This window comes from Passer domesticus, unplaced genomic scaffold (assembly GCF_036417665.1).
Source record: "Passer domesticus isolate bPasDom1 unplaced genomic scaffold, bPasDom1.hap1 HAP1_SCAFFOLD_107, whole genome shotgun sequence".
Classification (NCBI taxonomy): Eukaryota; Metazoa; Chordata; class Aves; order Passeriformes; family Passeridae; genus Passer; species Passer domesticus.
Genome location: NW_026989908.1, coordinates 36538 through 51727, shown reverse-complemented (window position 1 = coordinate 51727; position 15190 = coordinate 36538). Strand labels below are relative to the sequence as shown.

Here is a 15190-nt window from a genome sequence, read left to right as displayed (position 1 = left end):
CTGGGAATGCAGACCTGGGTATTACTAATGTGAACACTTAATTAGCATTTCATTCTCCTTCACAATATCCAGATCTCTGGGTTTTTAGTTTCAGCAGCTGCTGGACTGGCTCTAGGGAAGAACAGTAAATGGGAAACAGCGACTGCCAGCCTTGCAGGGGTGGGGGAAAACCTGGAGTGTCTGCGTCAAAAGATGAATGGGAAGAGTGTAAATGCCAAAGCCAAAGCTTTGTTAGGATAGCAGGATCAGTTCTTTACTGCATGCTTGCATGAAGGTCATGTGGGACCTCCTTTTTGTATCTCATGCAAAAAAGGAGGTCTTAATAATACCATGCTACTTAAACCCACATTGTGACGTAGCTCTGTAGTGGTTCACAATGAAGCAGATTGCATGCTTTGTCACTGCCAGCCCTGGTGACCCTGTGAGGGACTGTAGTGTATGCCATGCCTGTTTTACATCCAAGCAAAGCTTGATTTTGCTTATTAGTATAGAATAAATACAAGAATAGTAAAATGGACAACTAAACTGGCCACTTTGGAGGATATGCTCATGGTTTCGCACATCACTCCTATACCTCATGCTCCCAAGGCTTGCACTCATCATGAAATATTTTAATAGAAAAACTCAGATCCCATGTTACATTTGAATAAAATTGCATCAGATCATCAAGAATTCTGCAGGCAGGAACAAGACAAAAGCCTTCTGACTCTCGCTTTAAGCTGTCCTGGATTTCTGCAGCTCTTTCTGAAAGCTGCTAGAGGCAGAGTGTTTGTAGTTGTTTTTATGGGCTTTATGAAAGATATGTGGAACGGTCTGCAGGGCTCTCTGAGCAGAAAACTGTTTGTCCAAGCCCAGGGACATCGTGCTGGCAGAAGTGGAATGGCCCCGCTCCCAGCCCAAGAGTGTGAGCTGTGCCACGCTGGGCAGAAAAGACACGAGGGGCTCCAGCCCAGCTGATTCCCCTGCCGTGAGCACTCCACAGAGCTCTGCCATTGGGAGAAAGTGCCAGATGCCAGATGAGCCACCGAACTTTCATCTCCTGCTGGAACTGCTCCGTGACAGCTCCTGTTCTTCCTGAGGGAGAACCCGGAGCCATCTTGTGACGTGTGTCCTGGGGGGATTGTCCTCCGGCATTTTGGGCCTTTGTTCCAGAGGGGGGACAGTGAGGTCTGACAGTTTGATATCTAGAAGTCACTGGCCTTTTTTCCTTAGTTTTCATTTCCTGTTGCTGGAAAGGGATTGTTGGAACAGTTTAGAGGAGACGACTCATTGTTTTAAGTTGTCTCAAACTGCATGGGATAGATGGCTTCACACAGGAACATCCGCAATGCTGCTGAGGGGAAGGCACAGAGGGGGACAAACCCAGTATTTCTGAGGCAAATTCCTTGGCACCAAACCAACCTGAGTCATCAAACAGTGCACCTGATGTTTCGAGACATGGGCCAAAGGGGAGCCCTTGCAGTGTGTTTGGTCCAGGCCGGGCTATGCTCAAGGCAAAGGTGTGTCAGTGCACTTGGCTCCTTGTCTCCTCCTTGTGTCCAGCACAAACAGGAGCCCAGAGCTCCTGCAGAAACCATCGCACCAGCCAATGGGAGCAAACTTTTGTCCAGTGCTCACACAGAGCTGTGCGGTCCAGCACTGCACCTCATTGGGATGAGGAACTCTTCCAGCCCTCTTGGGAGGAGCTAAAAGGAGATTTGGCCTTCAGATCAGCTCCTTCCCTGCTCTGGATTTGCTGCCCTGGTTGAGCTGCTGCTTGTGGCAACACTTGTTTCCCAGCTGCCAGCCCTGCTCTGCTGGCCAGCAGCCATTGCAGGAGCTTGTGCTAGTGACACTGAACCTTTCCGATCTTCCTCAGGAAAGTTCAGGGCAGAACTTGTCAAAAGAGCATTGCCTGGGCGATGCCTTTGATATTAAATCTTTCCTCTGTTCTCTGTGCCACAGACAGTAAATATTTGAGGAAGCAAGTTTGCTGCTCCAGAAATTCCTTAAATCAGTCAGTTAAACGGTAAGAGAACACGATTTGGGATGTGTAATCTCACTTTAATTCATTGTGCCGAAAGCTACAGTGAGCTGTGTGTCTAACCTAAATGACCTTGCCACCAAGAACTTAGAAAAGTGGGAGAGATGGAATCAGTAGCACAAGGATCTGCATTGGGATTCTCCCACAGGCCTGAGGACACAGCCCACTTCCACTGGGCCATGGCTTTTTACCCTACATCAAAACTTTGTGCTTCAGATTGTGGTGGTGAATGCCCCCGGCCCTGTCCGGCCACACAGTGGCCTGAGAAAGGCTTGTGAGGCCTGGGCCTTGCTGAACAGCCCCTGGGCCCAGCTCCTCCTGAGCTTGTCAGAGACACTGAGCGCTCCCAGGAGCTTGTGCTGTCTGACGAGCTCCTGGGGTGTCCTGTGAACAGCCTTGGAAACCACTTTTCTTGCCTCAGTGGCACAACATCCTTCTTCTCCCACTTTCAAAGACAGGCTGCTGACCCACAGTGTGGTCATGATAAAGCATTAACAAAACACCCAATATACAGAGACCTATCTTGCAAAGTTGCCTTAGCCAAGGTGCAAAGCTCCATTCTTGGAACAGATCATCCATACCAGGATTCACCATCCTCTTTAATTTGGGCTGTCAAATCTTTCAGGTTTTGTACGCTTTTGTGAATGGATTCCGAATGATCAGACAGGTTCATACAATACAGTCCTTCAAATTCCTCACAACCATGTCCATGTGCCAGTAAAAGAAAGTCAATTGCTGCTCTATTTTGAAGGGTAGCATGTCCAACACTATCAACATCGCTCAACATATCACTAATGGCAGAGGATGTGGCATTAGTTTGCTTGCTCAGCCAACACCCAACTCGATCTAATTGTTTCAAAGCCACTGCTGAAGTCAATTGGGGTAAAAATATACTTGCTGAAACCCTTCTTGCAGCTTTCCAAGGCATGAAATCACTCTGCAGTTCTCATCGTAATGATGAGCAGATCTTGTTTTCCTTTGTTTCCTTTTCATGACCGCTTTAGCTGAGGGTGCGATTACAGTGAGCATCCCAATGCCACAAGGGTCACCTTTAAGGTGTGCTGGAATGCCTTGCCAAGCCCTGTCTCCACAAATGAACCAATATCCCTTAGGCAATTGCCGGGGATATAGGTCAGCCTCAGGAAGCACATCCCAACTGTTTGAAGAATTACACCAAAACCTCAAATTTCTATATGCAGAGTAATGGGGAGTAACATTGAAATTTGGAGGATCACCTTTTCGCCAAGTACTAGCTATGAAGGTAAAGCAAAAATCTATTGTTAAAGAACCAAGGATTTCCAATTCTTGGGGTTCAGAAGCTGACCTTGGAAGTTTTTTGGCCCAAAGGTTCCAATTCAGTGTGGGATTGTTTCCATTGTCAATTTCACCTGGCTTACCATTGGATTGTTTTTTGACTAAAGGCAACTCTTTTACTGGCACACCAACCAGACAGGTTGAGAAAGGTTTTTCTGGTTCCGAATTAGACAACCATAGGGTATCTGAGCTGGCTGCCTTGGCTAAGGTCACCCAAACATTTGGTTTTGGTTGTTCCACAGGCAAATCTGCACGACAAAAAAGAATTAAAACGCACCAATACCAACATACAACTTGCATTTGCTTCATCTTATCCATGAGCTAAATTTTGGCAGAATCCTTACATATATATCAATTTCTAAAATTTTGCTTTCAACAAAAACAAAAACCCAAACTTTTGCCAAAAGTCAGCTCTACAAAACAAACATTTGACATACAATTGACACACTTATAAATAACATTAACACAAAGCCAGAATTTGCAGGTTCCACCAATGAACAAGGAACGTCAGGCATGACCAGGGATCTCTGTGCTCGGCTCACATCTGCGTACTTGCTTCCTCGGTTCTCGTGACTCGTCAACACGTTCTGGGGTGCGATATGGTTTGACATTTTTGGCTGGGACCCACCTAATTCCAGCACCTGTAGAGACAGAAGCATACCCTTTGCCCCAGGTTATTAATTGGAAAAGATCTTCAATTTGTCCAGATTCAGGGTTTCTAATTAAAACAGGTGGATTTTCTTTCAGTTTCGCCTGAGTGTTATTTGAAAAATACCTAAAAATTGATGGATCAGGTTCTGCAAAATGAACTGTTTAGGAAATTAAAAACATACAAAGCTTTGTTAAGTCTCATCTGAGGTGTGACCTCTGCTCCCCATCTCTGTTGATCTAAAATGCATTTTAATGTTTGATGTGCTCTTTCAATAATTGCTTGGCTTGTGGGAGAGTGGGGAATACCACAAACTTTGATGTGATCTTTTGCTTGAGCGAGTGTGGCAGTTGCAGGCTCCTTTATTCCTGTTTTTGGACTTGACTTAACTTTTAGTTCAGGGAGATTAAGACTCAGGCAATATAGATGGGGGTATTTCCTGCTCGATTTCTCAAGTGATGGAATGTAGGAAGGCTTTCCAGGTGGAAAGAAGTGACAGAGTGTCTCAGATGAAGAAAGCGAGGCACTGCAAGAAACCAGCATGCCAGGGAACTGCTGTCCTGGGCTCACGAGTCCGACTGATGGTGGTCCTGCAGGCTTTTGCCCATGCCTGCTCCAGCTGGGCCATCTGCAGCCAAAGCTGCAGGTGTGAGTGCAGCAAAGCTGCTGTCCAAGGAACGCAGCACAGCTGCTGATGAGGCTGACTGTTGCCTGCAGTGTGTGGGGAGGATATTGCCGGCAGCAATTGCCGGAGAGATGCTTGAAGGCATCTCTGGACAGTGGGCTTTTGGGGGGGTCCTTCTACTTCTTGCTCGGGCGGTAAAGACTGTCCCAAGACAATGCTCTTCCCTTTGAAGTGATGAAGAGGAACCACGGAGCTCCTCACCCTTGTTCCTCTCCTCTGCTCTCCACAGCAGCTCCAGCTGCGCCTCTGCGCTGTCTCTCATGGGCCTCTCTGAGATAGCAGCAGCTCTGAGATAGCCACCTCCTGAGAGGGCAGCCCAAGGCTCTGTTCAGAAGAGAGCTGTGCCTCAAGCCTTGAAGCAAGCCTGACAAACTCTTCTCATATAGACACCCACACTTGCAGCCTTCCAGATGCACAACTGAGAGCTGTGGGACATATGCATGCTCATGGCCTGCAGTGCCCTTTCTGAAATGCCTCGGCTGCTTCTGAGGGAGCTGACATGCCACTGCGGCAGCAAAAGAACTCTGGATTCAATGGGGTCCGGCAAAAAGCGTGCCTGGCATTTGCCTTGTGTGTTGCTCTGTCCAGTCGCCAGTGCCTTGGTTTGCCACCTCATCCCTGCTCTCTGCCACTGGGGCCGGGAGGGGCGGGCCCGGGGCTGTGGGGCTGTGCCGGCCCCGCTTCCCGGGCCGCAGCTCCAGCTGCCGCCGCTGCCTGGGAGCGGCCCCGCTCCGGCGCCAGGGCCGAGGCGCCGGTGCCGGGCCCCATTGGCCGCTGTCGTGCCGCCGCAGGAGAGCTCCCCGCCGTGTCCCGGCTGCAGAGAGCGGCTGCCGGGGCGGTTCGCCTGGGAGTCTGAAGCGAGCATGGCCCAGGGAGCGGAGCCGAGAAATAGAGACCCAAGAGACAGGGGCAGGAAGCAGAATGGAGAGACAAGGGGAGCAAAAGAGGGCCAGGGAACGGGGCCGGAGCTGCGGGAAGGGGCAGCAGGGACAGAGGAAGAGACGGAGAATGAGCAGGAGGGAGCAGGAGAGAGCGAACGCTGGGCTGGGGCGGGATGGAGACTGTTGAAGAAGCTTTGGAGGGACAACAAAATAGAGAGCGAGTGGCAAAGAACAGGGCTATAGCGGGCAAGCAAGGGACGGGCAAGTGGCTAGAGCAACACAAAAGGAGAAGCCCAGGGGCAGTTTTTGTATGCACTCCAGTAAAGCCTGAGGTGTTTTCCTGCTGCAGTGGTCGCTGCCAGCCAGCGGCAGCAGCTGGGGCTGAGGCCCGGCAAGCGGGGCCGGCACAGCCCCGCAGCCCCGTGCCCGCCCCTCAGGGCCCCGTGCGCAATGGCGGCAGCAGGGGACGAGGAGGCCGCGGGCTGCGGGCAGCGCTGCCGCCCCGCCGGGCCACACGCCGCGGGCGGCTTCAGCAGCAGCACAGGAGCTCTGGGGACACTGGTGCCGCAGCTGGTGACGGGCCGCCGAGCAGCACAATGGCGCGGAGCGCGGTAAGGGCGTGTGGCTCCTTAAGGATCAAAGGAGGGCCGTGTTCATCGGTGCCTCCCCTCGGGCAGGAATGGAGGGCCCGAGATGGTGCTCAGAGCCAAGGCCGAGGCAGCTGGGCAGCCTGCCTGGGTCCTACGTAGGAAGGAGATGTCACCAATGAAATAAATGGGCAGGAGATCTTTCTCCTTTTTAATGCCTTTATTAAGAAGAATCAGCTCAGGTGGGAAGAAATCGACGGGTTGCGCCCTCGCCGCCGCTACTCCCAGGCGTGGCACGAAGCAGGAGGATGATGCAGTTTTGTCTGCTGGTCTGCAGGCAGAACTGGGGACTCTGTCCTCACGGGAGAGTCGTTGAGTCCTTGGTTTGTTGGTTTAGAAACCCGGGGGGTCTCTTTAATCAGTTTCTTTTCAGGTTAGAGTGAGAAATAAAAAGATTCAAGCAGGTACGGGACAATGCTCCCATCCTTAGACTTCACTTTAAGTCAGTTATTGGCTCGTGATTTCAGGGGTTTTTCTTATAAAAACTGTAAAACTGTAACAATCCAGGGTGCACTGCGTTTCTTATTTGCATGTTGTTTCTGGTGTCACTGCCCATCTCTTTACCCTGGAGGGTTTCCCTTGGTATCTTCTTGGCATGCAGCCAGCATCAGGGAAACAGTCAGTTAATCACCTGCCATTAACAGGTATTTGAAAAGCTTTCCTTCGGCAGCGAAACTAAAGGAGGCTGACTCGGTCTGGCTTGGTTTTTTTTTTTTTTTTAACTCTGAAACTTTAAAGAAAAAATACAACTTTCTATTCATAACAACCAAGACACCCTCCAGCCTGCTCTGGCCCTCTGCTCATTATGGGCTGCGGCCTTCACGGTGGGCAGTGATGTGTGCTTGAATCCAGAGGATGCCATGGGCCGAGTTTCTGCAGCTTGTCAGCTGCATAGGACTCTTACGAGCCTTGGAGAGAGACCCGAGGGGTGGAAATCTCTCAGTGCCTCTTTGCTTGCAGCTGGAAACACCTGGGGGTTAAGTGGAGCTTCAGGGACAAGTGTACCAAAGGTGCTCTAGAAGGCTGTCCAAGAGCTTCTGAGCGTAGGTTGCCTGGCACACATAAGTCATGCATATTTATTTGCCAGAAGAGCTGCTCGGCTAAAAGGCCAGCAGTGTTACCTGATATCTGCAGCAACCAAGACATTTGTGTGTGTCCCGTGGCGGTGCCTGATGGTGTCCGAGGACAAGGCAGAGGGAGCTCAGGGGCTCTGGATGACTGCTTGAGGGATCTGGGCCGCATGTGGTATTTTCTTCCGCCACGTGCAGTGAGCCAGACCCAGGAAGGCTCTAGAGGTGAATGGCCGGCAGCCTGGCGTTCCCAGCAACAGTGTGGGAGTTTGAGCGTGGGTTACTCTACAGGACAGCAGGCCTGATGGTGGCACATGGGCTACATCTGCCTCAAAGGGAAAAAGGCTCTTGGCTCCAGAGTTAGCAGGGCTCCTTGAGAGAGCTTTAAGTAGCATTGGAAGTGGAAAAGGGAGTAAACCAGGCTGACGGGGGAGATGCGTCAGCACTGCACAGCCATGTTTGCGTGACAGTGGAGGATGGAAGCAGTGCTGCCATCAAAGGTCATGAAAGTGTAGCAGAAGTCATGGGAAAAGCAGGTTTTTGCCACAATTCTTTCAGACCAAAATACTACCAAAGAAACACTCTTGAATTTGGGCTTTTTACAGCAGCCTTCATCCAGGTCTTCTTCTAGGGAATTTCTGAGGAATAAGACATGAGTGCCTCTGCATTCCCATGCACAATGCTGCCTCCAAAATACTCCAGCCCTTCTCCATTTGGCTCATTCCATTCCTGTGCAGAAGAAGGAAATTCAGTAGAGGGGAGGTGCAAGAATTCACAGGCAACGTGGGTGTACATTGGGGCCTTCACAGCCATCACTTTGGTATGAGGTCACAGAGCTCTGTTTGATGTCAGGTTCCAGAGCCCCACTGTGCTCTTCAGTGCTCACTCTGGGCAACACTGCAGCAGCAGCAGCAGCAGCAGCAGAAGAGTGTTTCTAGCAGGGGGGATCATGGTCCTGAGCCGCTACCTCCTGCTGCTCTTTCTCGTGGCCCTGCCAGCCCAGAATGCCCAGAGTGCTCCAGCAGCTGGGCAGGGAGCAGGTAGGCAGGCAGGGGCCAGCACACAGCCCTGGCTGGCAGCAGCGGGGCCGGGAGCAGGGATGGCTGAGCCAGGAAGGCACCACGGGGCAGGCAGAGGGGCAGAGGCTCCAGGGGAGGTGTGAGGGGCTGCAGCTGCTTTAGGGTGCAGCATGGAGAGAGCTTCCTAAGGAGCAAGGATGTGGGGAGGGTTGGGTCAGGCCCGGAAGCTCAGCACCACTTCTCCATCACTCAGCAGTGGCTGTCCGTCCCTCCACTCTGGGTGTCCAGCCTTCTGGCCCGGCTCCAGGGCTGACCCGCACACAGATCATGTGGGCACGCCACGGCTTTTCCCTTCATGTGGGAGCTGCCAGCTCAGTGTCCCAAGGGCAGCCAGACCCCCCTGCAGCTGTGAGGATGCAGACCTGCCTGAGCGTGCCCTAGCAGTGCCTCCCACATCCAGGCCTTGAGGTGTGCCCATGAGGGCAGTGCACGTGATGGTAACTTCTTGTGGGTGTTTGCTTGTAGTTGTGGACACGGAGAGTGCTCTTTCAGCCCCTGAGCGAGGGGCAGATACTGTGCTGACTCCGAGCTGGTACCTCAAGCATGAGTAGTCAGTCTGTCCTGCCTTCACAAAAAGGAGCGCCCCTTTTCCCTGTTTTATTCACGAGAAAAATACCGTCATAGGTTAACGTGCTTTTGTAAATCTAACAATAGGGATGAACGATGACAAGGTTCCTGAAGAGTTCCCTGAAGGATTGCCGGATGTTCCAGAGGAGCTCCTGGCAGCCTTGCATGAAGCCCCGTCTGGTTAGTATATCCCACTCTGTTAACCCTGGCAGCCGGGAAGCTGAGCTTTTGCTTCCTGTAGGCATGTGCTGTATCCTGGACAGGCAGAAGCACTCAGTCAGAGTCTTGCTGCAGGCCCACTGCATTTCACACCTCCTGCAGGGAGCCCTAGAGATGGTCCAGCACAGCCTCTGCTCACAGCTGTGCTTCCAGATGACTGCCAGGGGCATCTCCAGCTGCTGCTGCAGTTGTAGCATTCCTGGCCAGGGCTGCTCTGTGCAGACATTGGCATCCAGATGTTGGGCAAAGGCCAGTGCTGAATTTGGGTTCGCCACATGCTCAGCACAGCATGGAGGCAGCAATGACATCAGAGCAAGCCTTGGCTGCCCCTTGCAAAGCTGAGGCTCAGGGACGGCTTGAAGCTGGAGTCCAAGGGTGAGGGGGAACCTGAAGGTACTCCTTCTGTGGGTCATTTGGTTGATTAAGTCTTGGCTGGTTTGGGTCTGCACTTCTTGTTGCACTGCAGAAAATCCAGCTGTCAATTCCTCCTGTCTTGGGGGGGACAGCGGCCTCGTCAGCGCCGCTTGCCGCAATGCCCAGGCCATGGTACCCTGCTTGTGCTGAGGGGCAGTGGCTTCTGCTTAATGTGTGCAATGTCTTGTTTTTCTGAAGAGACAGATTCTGAGACTGTGCCGGAGACCTTAGCTGTGGAAGAAAGTGACATTGTGCCAGGCTCACATGAAAAAAGAGAACCAATAGAGGACACCAGGACACTTGCTGAGCCTGAGGAATATTCAGGTGAGTGCTTGCTAGATGCTGTCTTGGGCAAAGAGCAGCATTTCTGCTGTATCCCTGCAGTGCTCTCCATGGGTGAATTGCAGGTGCCCAGCACGCAGCCCGGGCCTGCAGCCCGGAGGAGTAGATGGGGCAGTGCTGCTCCCTGGCACACACTGGGCTCTTGTGCATGAGAGCTTGATGGGATCCCTCTTGGTCCCTGATGCTAAGACACCAGAGCCAGAGGAAGCCATCTCTGAAGACAGCATCAGATGTCAGTTCTGATCCACTAGCAGTGCCAGTCCTTGGGCATCTGAAGCACACTGTGGGGTTATGCCTAGTGCAGAGCACAAACGCTGACTCTTGCATTGTCTCTGCTCCTGCCAGGGTCATCCGGTGGGCAAAAAGCCGAGACTGCTGGACACTGTGACCCGAGCAAGTACTACATCCTAGTAGGGACAGTAGCAGCCTCAGCTTTGCTTCTGCTTGGGGCAGTGTCTGGCTATCTAGTCATGCATCAGCTGCTGAAGAGAGACAGGTGAGTTATTAATTGCTGCCATTGGCAAGGAAGTCTTTGCAGCATGCAGGAGCGCCCAGGCGGCTCCTAGCAGGCCTCTGAGGAAACTGTGCTCCAAATTGCTATCTGTGAGGAGTCTTCTTGGAAATCTGTTTCTGCAGGAGGAGCCAGGAGGACAAAGAGGCAACAGGACAGGACTGGGACTCTTCCTGGGAAAGCTGTGGTCAGCCTAGAGGTGAAGCAGAGCCAGGAGAAGAAGCAGGAAGCGGCGAGAGAGCCCAAGGCAACGGGTTCAGGGACAGCTGCCGCCTGTTTCCTGAGCTCTTTGCAGCAGAGCTCGCCCGGCTGTACAAGAACATGAGCGCATACCCGTCACCTCTGCCCACCTGCTCCTTCTGTGCTCTGGCTGACAACGCCTCTTCACGGGACCACTGGATTTCCCTGGAGTCACCTCAGCCCACAGCATCCTCTTGGCCCTCCTACCACCAATACCTGCAGGACTACTATCTCTTAGAGGATGATGATTAGTGATAGTGATAGCCATAAATAGTGATAGTGATAGCCATAAATAGTGATAGTGGTAGTGATTCTTTTAGTGATAGTGATAGGGACACTTGATATTAGAGGGTGGTGGTTGTTTTAATGATAGTGATAGTTAATATTAGAGGATAGTGATGGTTTTAATGATAGCGTTAGTTAATATTAGGGGATAGTGATTGTTTCAATGATAGCGTTACTTGATATTAGAGGAGGGTGATTGTATTAGTGATAGTGATAGTCATAAATAGTGATAGTGGTAGTGATTCTTTTAGTGCTAGTGATAGGGATACTTGATATTAGAGGGTGGTGGTTGTTTTAATGATAGTGATAGTTAATATTAGAGGATAGTGATTGTTTTAATGATAGCGTTCTTTGATATTAGAGGACAGTGATTGTATTAGCGATAGTGATAGTTAATATTGGAGGATGGTGATTGTTTTTGTGATAGTGGTACATTTAGTGATAGTGATACTTGGTATTAGCAGACAATGATTGTTTTCTTGATCTTGATAAATAAATATTTTTCCAAAAGCAGTAAATTCTTGCCTGCTGCGGCTGTTTCTGTTGGGGCAGAACGCACAGAGCTGGGAGCAGGGCTGGGGCTGTGACAGGAGCTCTGAGAAACTTGCACTGCAGTGCAGGAGCTGCTTGTGCCACCTCAGCCTGCTTTCCCAGCAGTGGCCGTTCACAAAGCTTTCCTGCACCAGCACGGGGACACGCTGGCTAGCAGTGACATGCAGAAACTTAGGTCGTGGCAGTCCCTCCCCGAAGAGCTTCAAGAGAGGAGCATCAAGGAGCAGAAAGCTGGAGCCGGGCTGTGTGAGAGGGGAAGGAATGTCCTATCAATCACAGGAGCCTTCTTAAAAATTAGATGGCTAACAGTGACTATAATTATAACAAAAATTACAGTCTTGTCGCACGCAGTATGGGAAAAAAGCCCAGAGCTGGAATACAACAGAGAACTTTTGTGGGGGATTTTGTGAACCGCTAGCTAGTTGACAAAGGTCACACTGATATAATACCGTTAGTTAAGCAAGAAGGAGATGGGTATAGGAGTCAGCAGTCAGTGTCCAAACCTGGCAAGGGCACTGTGCCCTTGGTGCAACATCAGGATGGGGGAGAGGATGGTTAGTTAGAAATATGAAGAAAAGATGTGGACAGCTACAACATAGTAGCCACAAGAATGCTAAGGTAGGCGTAGTTAGCTGATAAGTAACTAACCAATAATGAGCTCGCCTTTTGCAATATGTATTGGCCTCATTAACACCAATATAAATGTATGTGCCTATCAATAAAGTTTTGAGATTTGCTGATCACTCATATTGAGTGCCGCATTTCTTCCGCCGATTACCACAGGCCTCAACCCACTACTTTTATCCCAGCAAGTACAGTGAGACAAGAGCACTCCTTTAGATCCAATGCACTGAATTCAGCAAAGCCTCCCCAGCCACTCCCAGCTGAGATGTTCAGGAATCAAAGGAGGAAGCTCCACCATGATTTCATTGGCAGTAATGGGGACACGCCTCTGGAAGTGCTGCCAGCTGAGCCAGGGGCTGGGCCTGGGGGGGACTCATGTGCCCCCATTGCTCTCTCAGGGCAAATGCCGTGCGTGAAACACCAAGGAAATGTAACGAACACTGCCTCAGGGATTTCATACAGACAAAAAGGCAAAATGGAACAAACTTTGGTACAGACAGATCATGTCTCAACAAAGACAAAATGTGAAAAGTTGAAGCATAGAAACACCAAACCTCTTACATTTATTGCTAAATCTAACACTACTAATACATCTTGAATAATACTTATATATCTCAGCTAATAAACAGAGAGATTCCTATCATGTAAATTAATAGAAGAATAAACAATCCTAAAAACTTGATAAACAATCTTATTTCTATCTAGTCCTCTTGACGCCTAACTCCTGCTAGCCTGGGGCAAATGCAGGGCTAATTTGGCCTTTTCTTCTTGGGGAGAGGCTGTGCATCCTTGCGTGGGCGATGTCTTCTCCTGTGCTTGTTCCTCTCCTTGATGGTTTCAAACTCCCTGGAAGACAGGAAACAAACCATCCATTGTTAACTTCATACACACCATTAAGCCAAGTGCCAAGATCTCCTTTTTTGGATGAATTTCTGCCTTTTCAGGCTGTGACACATTTGTAAATTGATCAGCACCATGAATCTGACCTTGCTGGTTACAATTCTTTGAAATGTCTTCCTCCTTTTGCTTCATCCTAGGTTTAATTCGATCAGCAGCATCAAAGCAAGCTTTGATGCATGTGTTCCTCCTTGTATGAGCTGTGTCTTGTTGGGGCATGGCAAGGTTTCACTGGGAATGCTGGGTTTGAAGGAAGCTGTTTGGGTTCCAAGTGGGCTGTAAGCTTGAGCAGGGCTGCCAGGGGCCATCCTGCAAGTGGCCTCAGCTTGCCCTGTGGTGCCTTTGGAAAGGGTCAGCGTGCTCTAGGCCAAAGGGGCAGCTGGGAGCAGAAGGAGGAGGAGCTTGCGCACCGTTGGCACTGCCCGCACGGAAAGGGGCCTCCCGCCGGCTGGGGCGGCTGGCGCGGTTGGCAGCAGGGACACTCCGCGCTGCCAGCCCACTTTCGGCTTCTCTTCCCTGTCTCCCCAGTCTCCTTCCTGGGAGGGCTTTTCCTCCTCTTCCGTTTGCCTGCAGTCTGGAAATCAGAGAATCCTTATCAGTGCTTCCTTCCTCTCAGAAAGCTGGAATTCACAGCATCCACCCCAAAGATCTATTGGCCTAAGCAAATTCTTCCAAACGCCGAAGAGCTGAGAAAAGGGCTGGATATGGTAGTGGGCTGCGGCAGGCTGCCAACCCAGCACTTGGAGGAAAATACTCCCCTTTACCACAGCTCTAAGGGGGTGGGATAAATACGTGGCTGTCCATAGTTCTACATGTCTGATTTCTACCTCTCTGCCTAACATCTATTTATCTCTGGTTTTCCTCCCCACATGTCTAGGGCATGGCTTATACATTCAGTCACACTAGTGAAGACACATGATTACCCATTTTCTCCTACCCAAAATAATCTGTCTCTCTCTTTCTCTCTGTCTCTCTCTGAAGCAAATTGCTCTTTGCTGCTAAGGAACGTATTTAAGGTCCCGTAGCACTGGCACATCTCCTTGTTGGGGATACGCTGGGGTGCTACAAAAGATCTCTAAAATTTGGCAGCATCTCCATGAAGGCAGCCCAGATGGCTGATGTTATCAGGCAGTGGGGAATGAAGGGTCTGATTGGAATCTGAGGGTGCCAGCCCTTGAGAAACCGATTTGTAGAGAGTCGAAGCCCATTTTGGCGGTGGTGCTGCTTTGTTGGGTCAAAGTTCTGCTCCACAATTCCGTATTTTAGGCTAGCAGCACAACAAAAGTCAGGGCAGCATCTGCTGAACCTTTCCCAGTGCGTGGGACCAAGGGAGCTTGGCAAAGTGGCGTCTGGCGTGGCTTGTCAGCAGGGTTTGTGCCCTTCTGCCAGTTTCTTGACCCTGCTGGCATGTCTGGATTTTCTTCCCACTCACCTGAGCAAGAGTGCTGCTGGCAAGTTTCTGCTCTTTTTTCCAGCAGTAGTAGTACTCCACACACTGTGCCACGGTCTTACTCGGGATCTGTTGTGAAAAGCAAAAGAAGGAATCTGAAACAGCCATCCTGTAGGGTGCATTGGAGAACAATGAGATTACAGAGTAAAGTAGGAATTAAAGTCATGGAGAAAATTGAGGAGGGTGTAAAATGAAATCAATATGGAGGAGTCAGAGAGGCATTATGCAATGTAATAAACCGAGTATTGTGCTAGGTGGTAACACATGTAATGCACAGATAAACAACAAGTCCCTCTAGCAGAGTTCTTCTTTGCCCTGTTCACTGCAGTTATCCCAGCACAAGGTGTTGTGGAAGCAGCAGCACACGTGGGAGACAAGTCTAACAAAACAGAGCTTTGTCTTCCAAAACAGCCTGGAGAGAAGGGCTGCAGAGGCAGGATCCCCATTTTCACACAGGCCTTCCATGTCCTGTTCTGTGACTACTTTAACAGTTTTGGTACTTGAGAAGAGAGGGACATAGGTGCAGTATTTGGTACCAGCAATAATCAACATGTCCCTTCTGATGATCTGCCAAGGTGAGGAATGTCCTGTGGCTTTACCTGCTTCTGGACGAGATGGAAATCCTTGCCATAGGTGTGGAAAGCCTTTTGGAAGGCCTCCTTCTCCTCAGGTGTCCATCTATCAGAGCCTGGCAAGAAAAGGCAGCAGCTGAATTGATCCCTCTAGCCACTTGAAGCAGAT

The 15190-nt window shown here is 50.4% G+C and overlaps 1 protein-coding gene across 2 annotated transcripts; it reads left to right on the top strand.

Annotated features, from left to right (window-relative positions):
* The first annotated feature begins 6824 nt into the window (after positions 1 to 6824).
* On the top strand, positions 6825 to 11444 carry LOC135291727 (uncharacterized). 2 transcript variants are annotated; one of them, XM_064405994.1, is made up of 5 exons: positions 6922 to 8309; positions 9003 to 9095; positions 9747 to 9872; positions 10236 to 10386; positions 10527 to 11444. In XM_064405994.1, the coding sequence occupies exons 1-5, from the start codon at positions 8219 to 8221 to the stop codon at positions 10891 to 10893; spliced, it is 828 nt and encodes a 275-aa protein (XP_064262064.1). In that variant the 5' UTR covers positions 6922 to 8218; the 3' UTR covers positions 10894 to 11444. The 2 variants fall into 2 exon arrangements, with proteins under 2 accessions (XP_064262065.1, XP_064262064.1); XM_064405995.1 differs by lacking the exon at positions 9003 to 9095 and having other exon boundaries at positions 6825 to 8309.
* Positions 11445 to 15190: the final 3746 nt, after the last annotated feature.

Bases quoted from the DNA above. Each gene is read 5' to 3' on its own strand.
- LOC135291727 (XM_064405994.1), top strand. From the start codon at position 8,219: ATGGTCCTGAGCCGCTACCTCCTGCTGCTCTTTCTCGTGGCCCTGCCA. The intron at 9,096-9,746 runs GTTAGTATATCC...GTTTTTCTGAAG, and splicing joins CTTGCATGAAGCCCCGTCTG to AGACAGATTCTGAGACTGTG. The intron at 9,873-10,235 runs GTGAGTGCTTGC...TGCTCCTGCCAG, and splicing joins TGAGCCTGAGGAATATTCAG to GGTCATCCGGTGGGCAAAAA.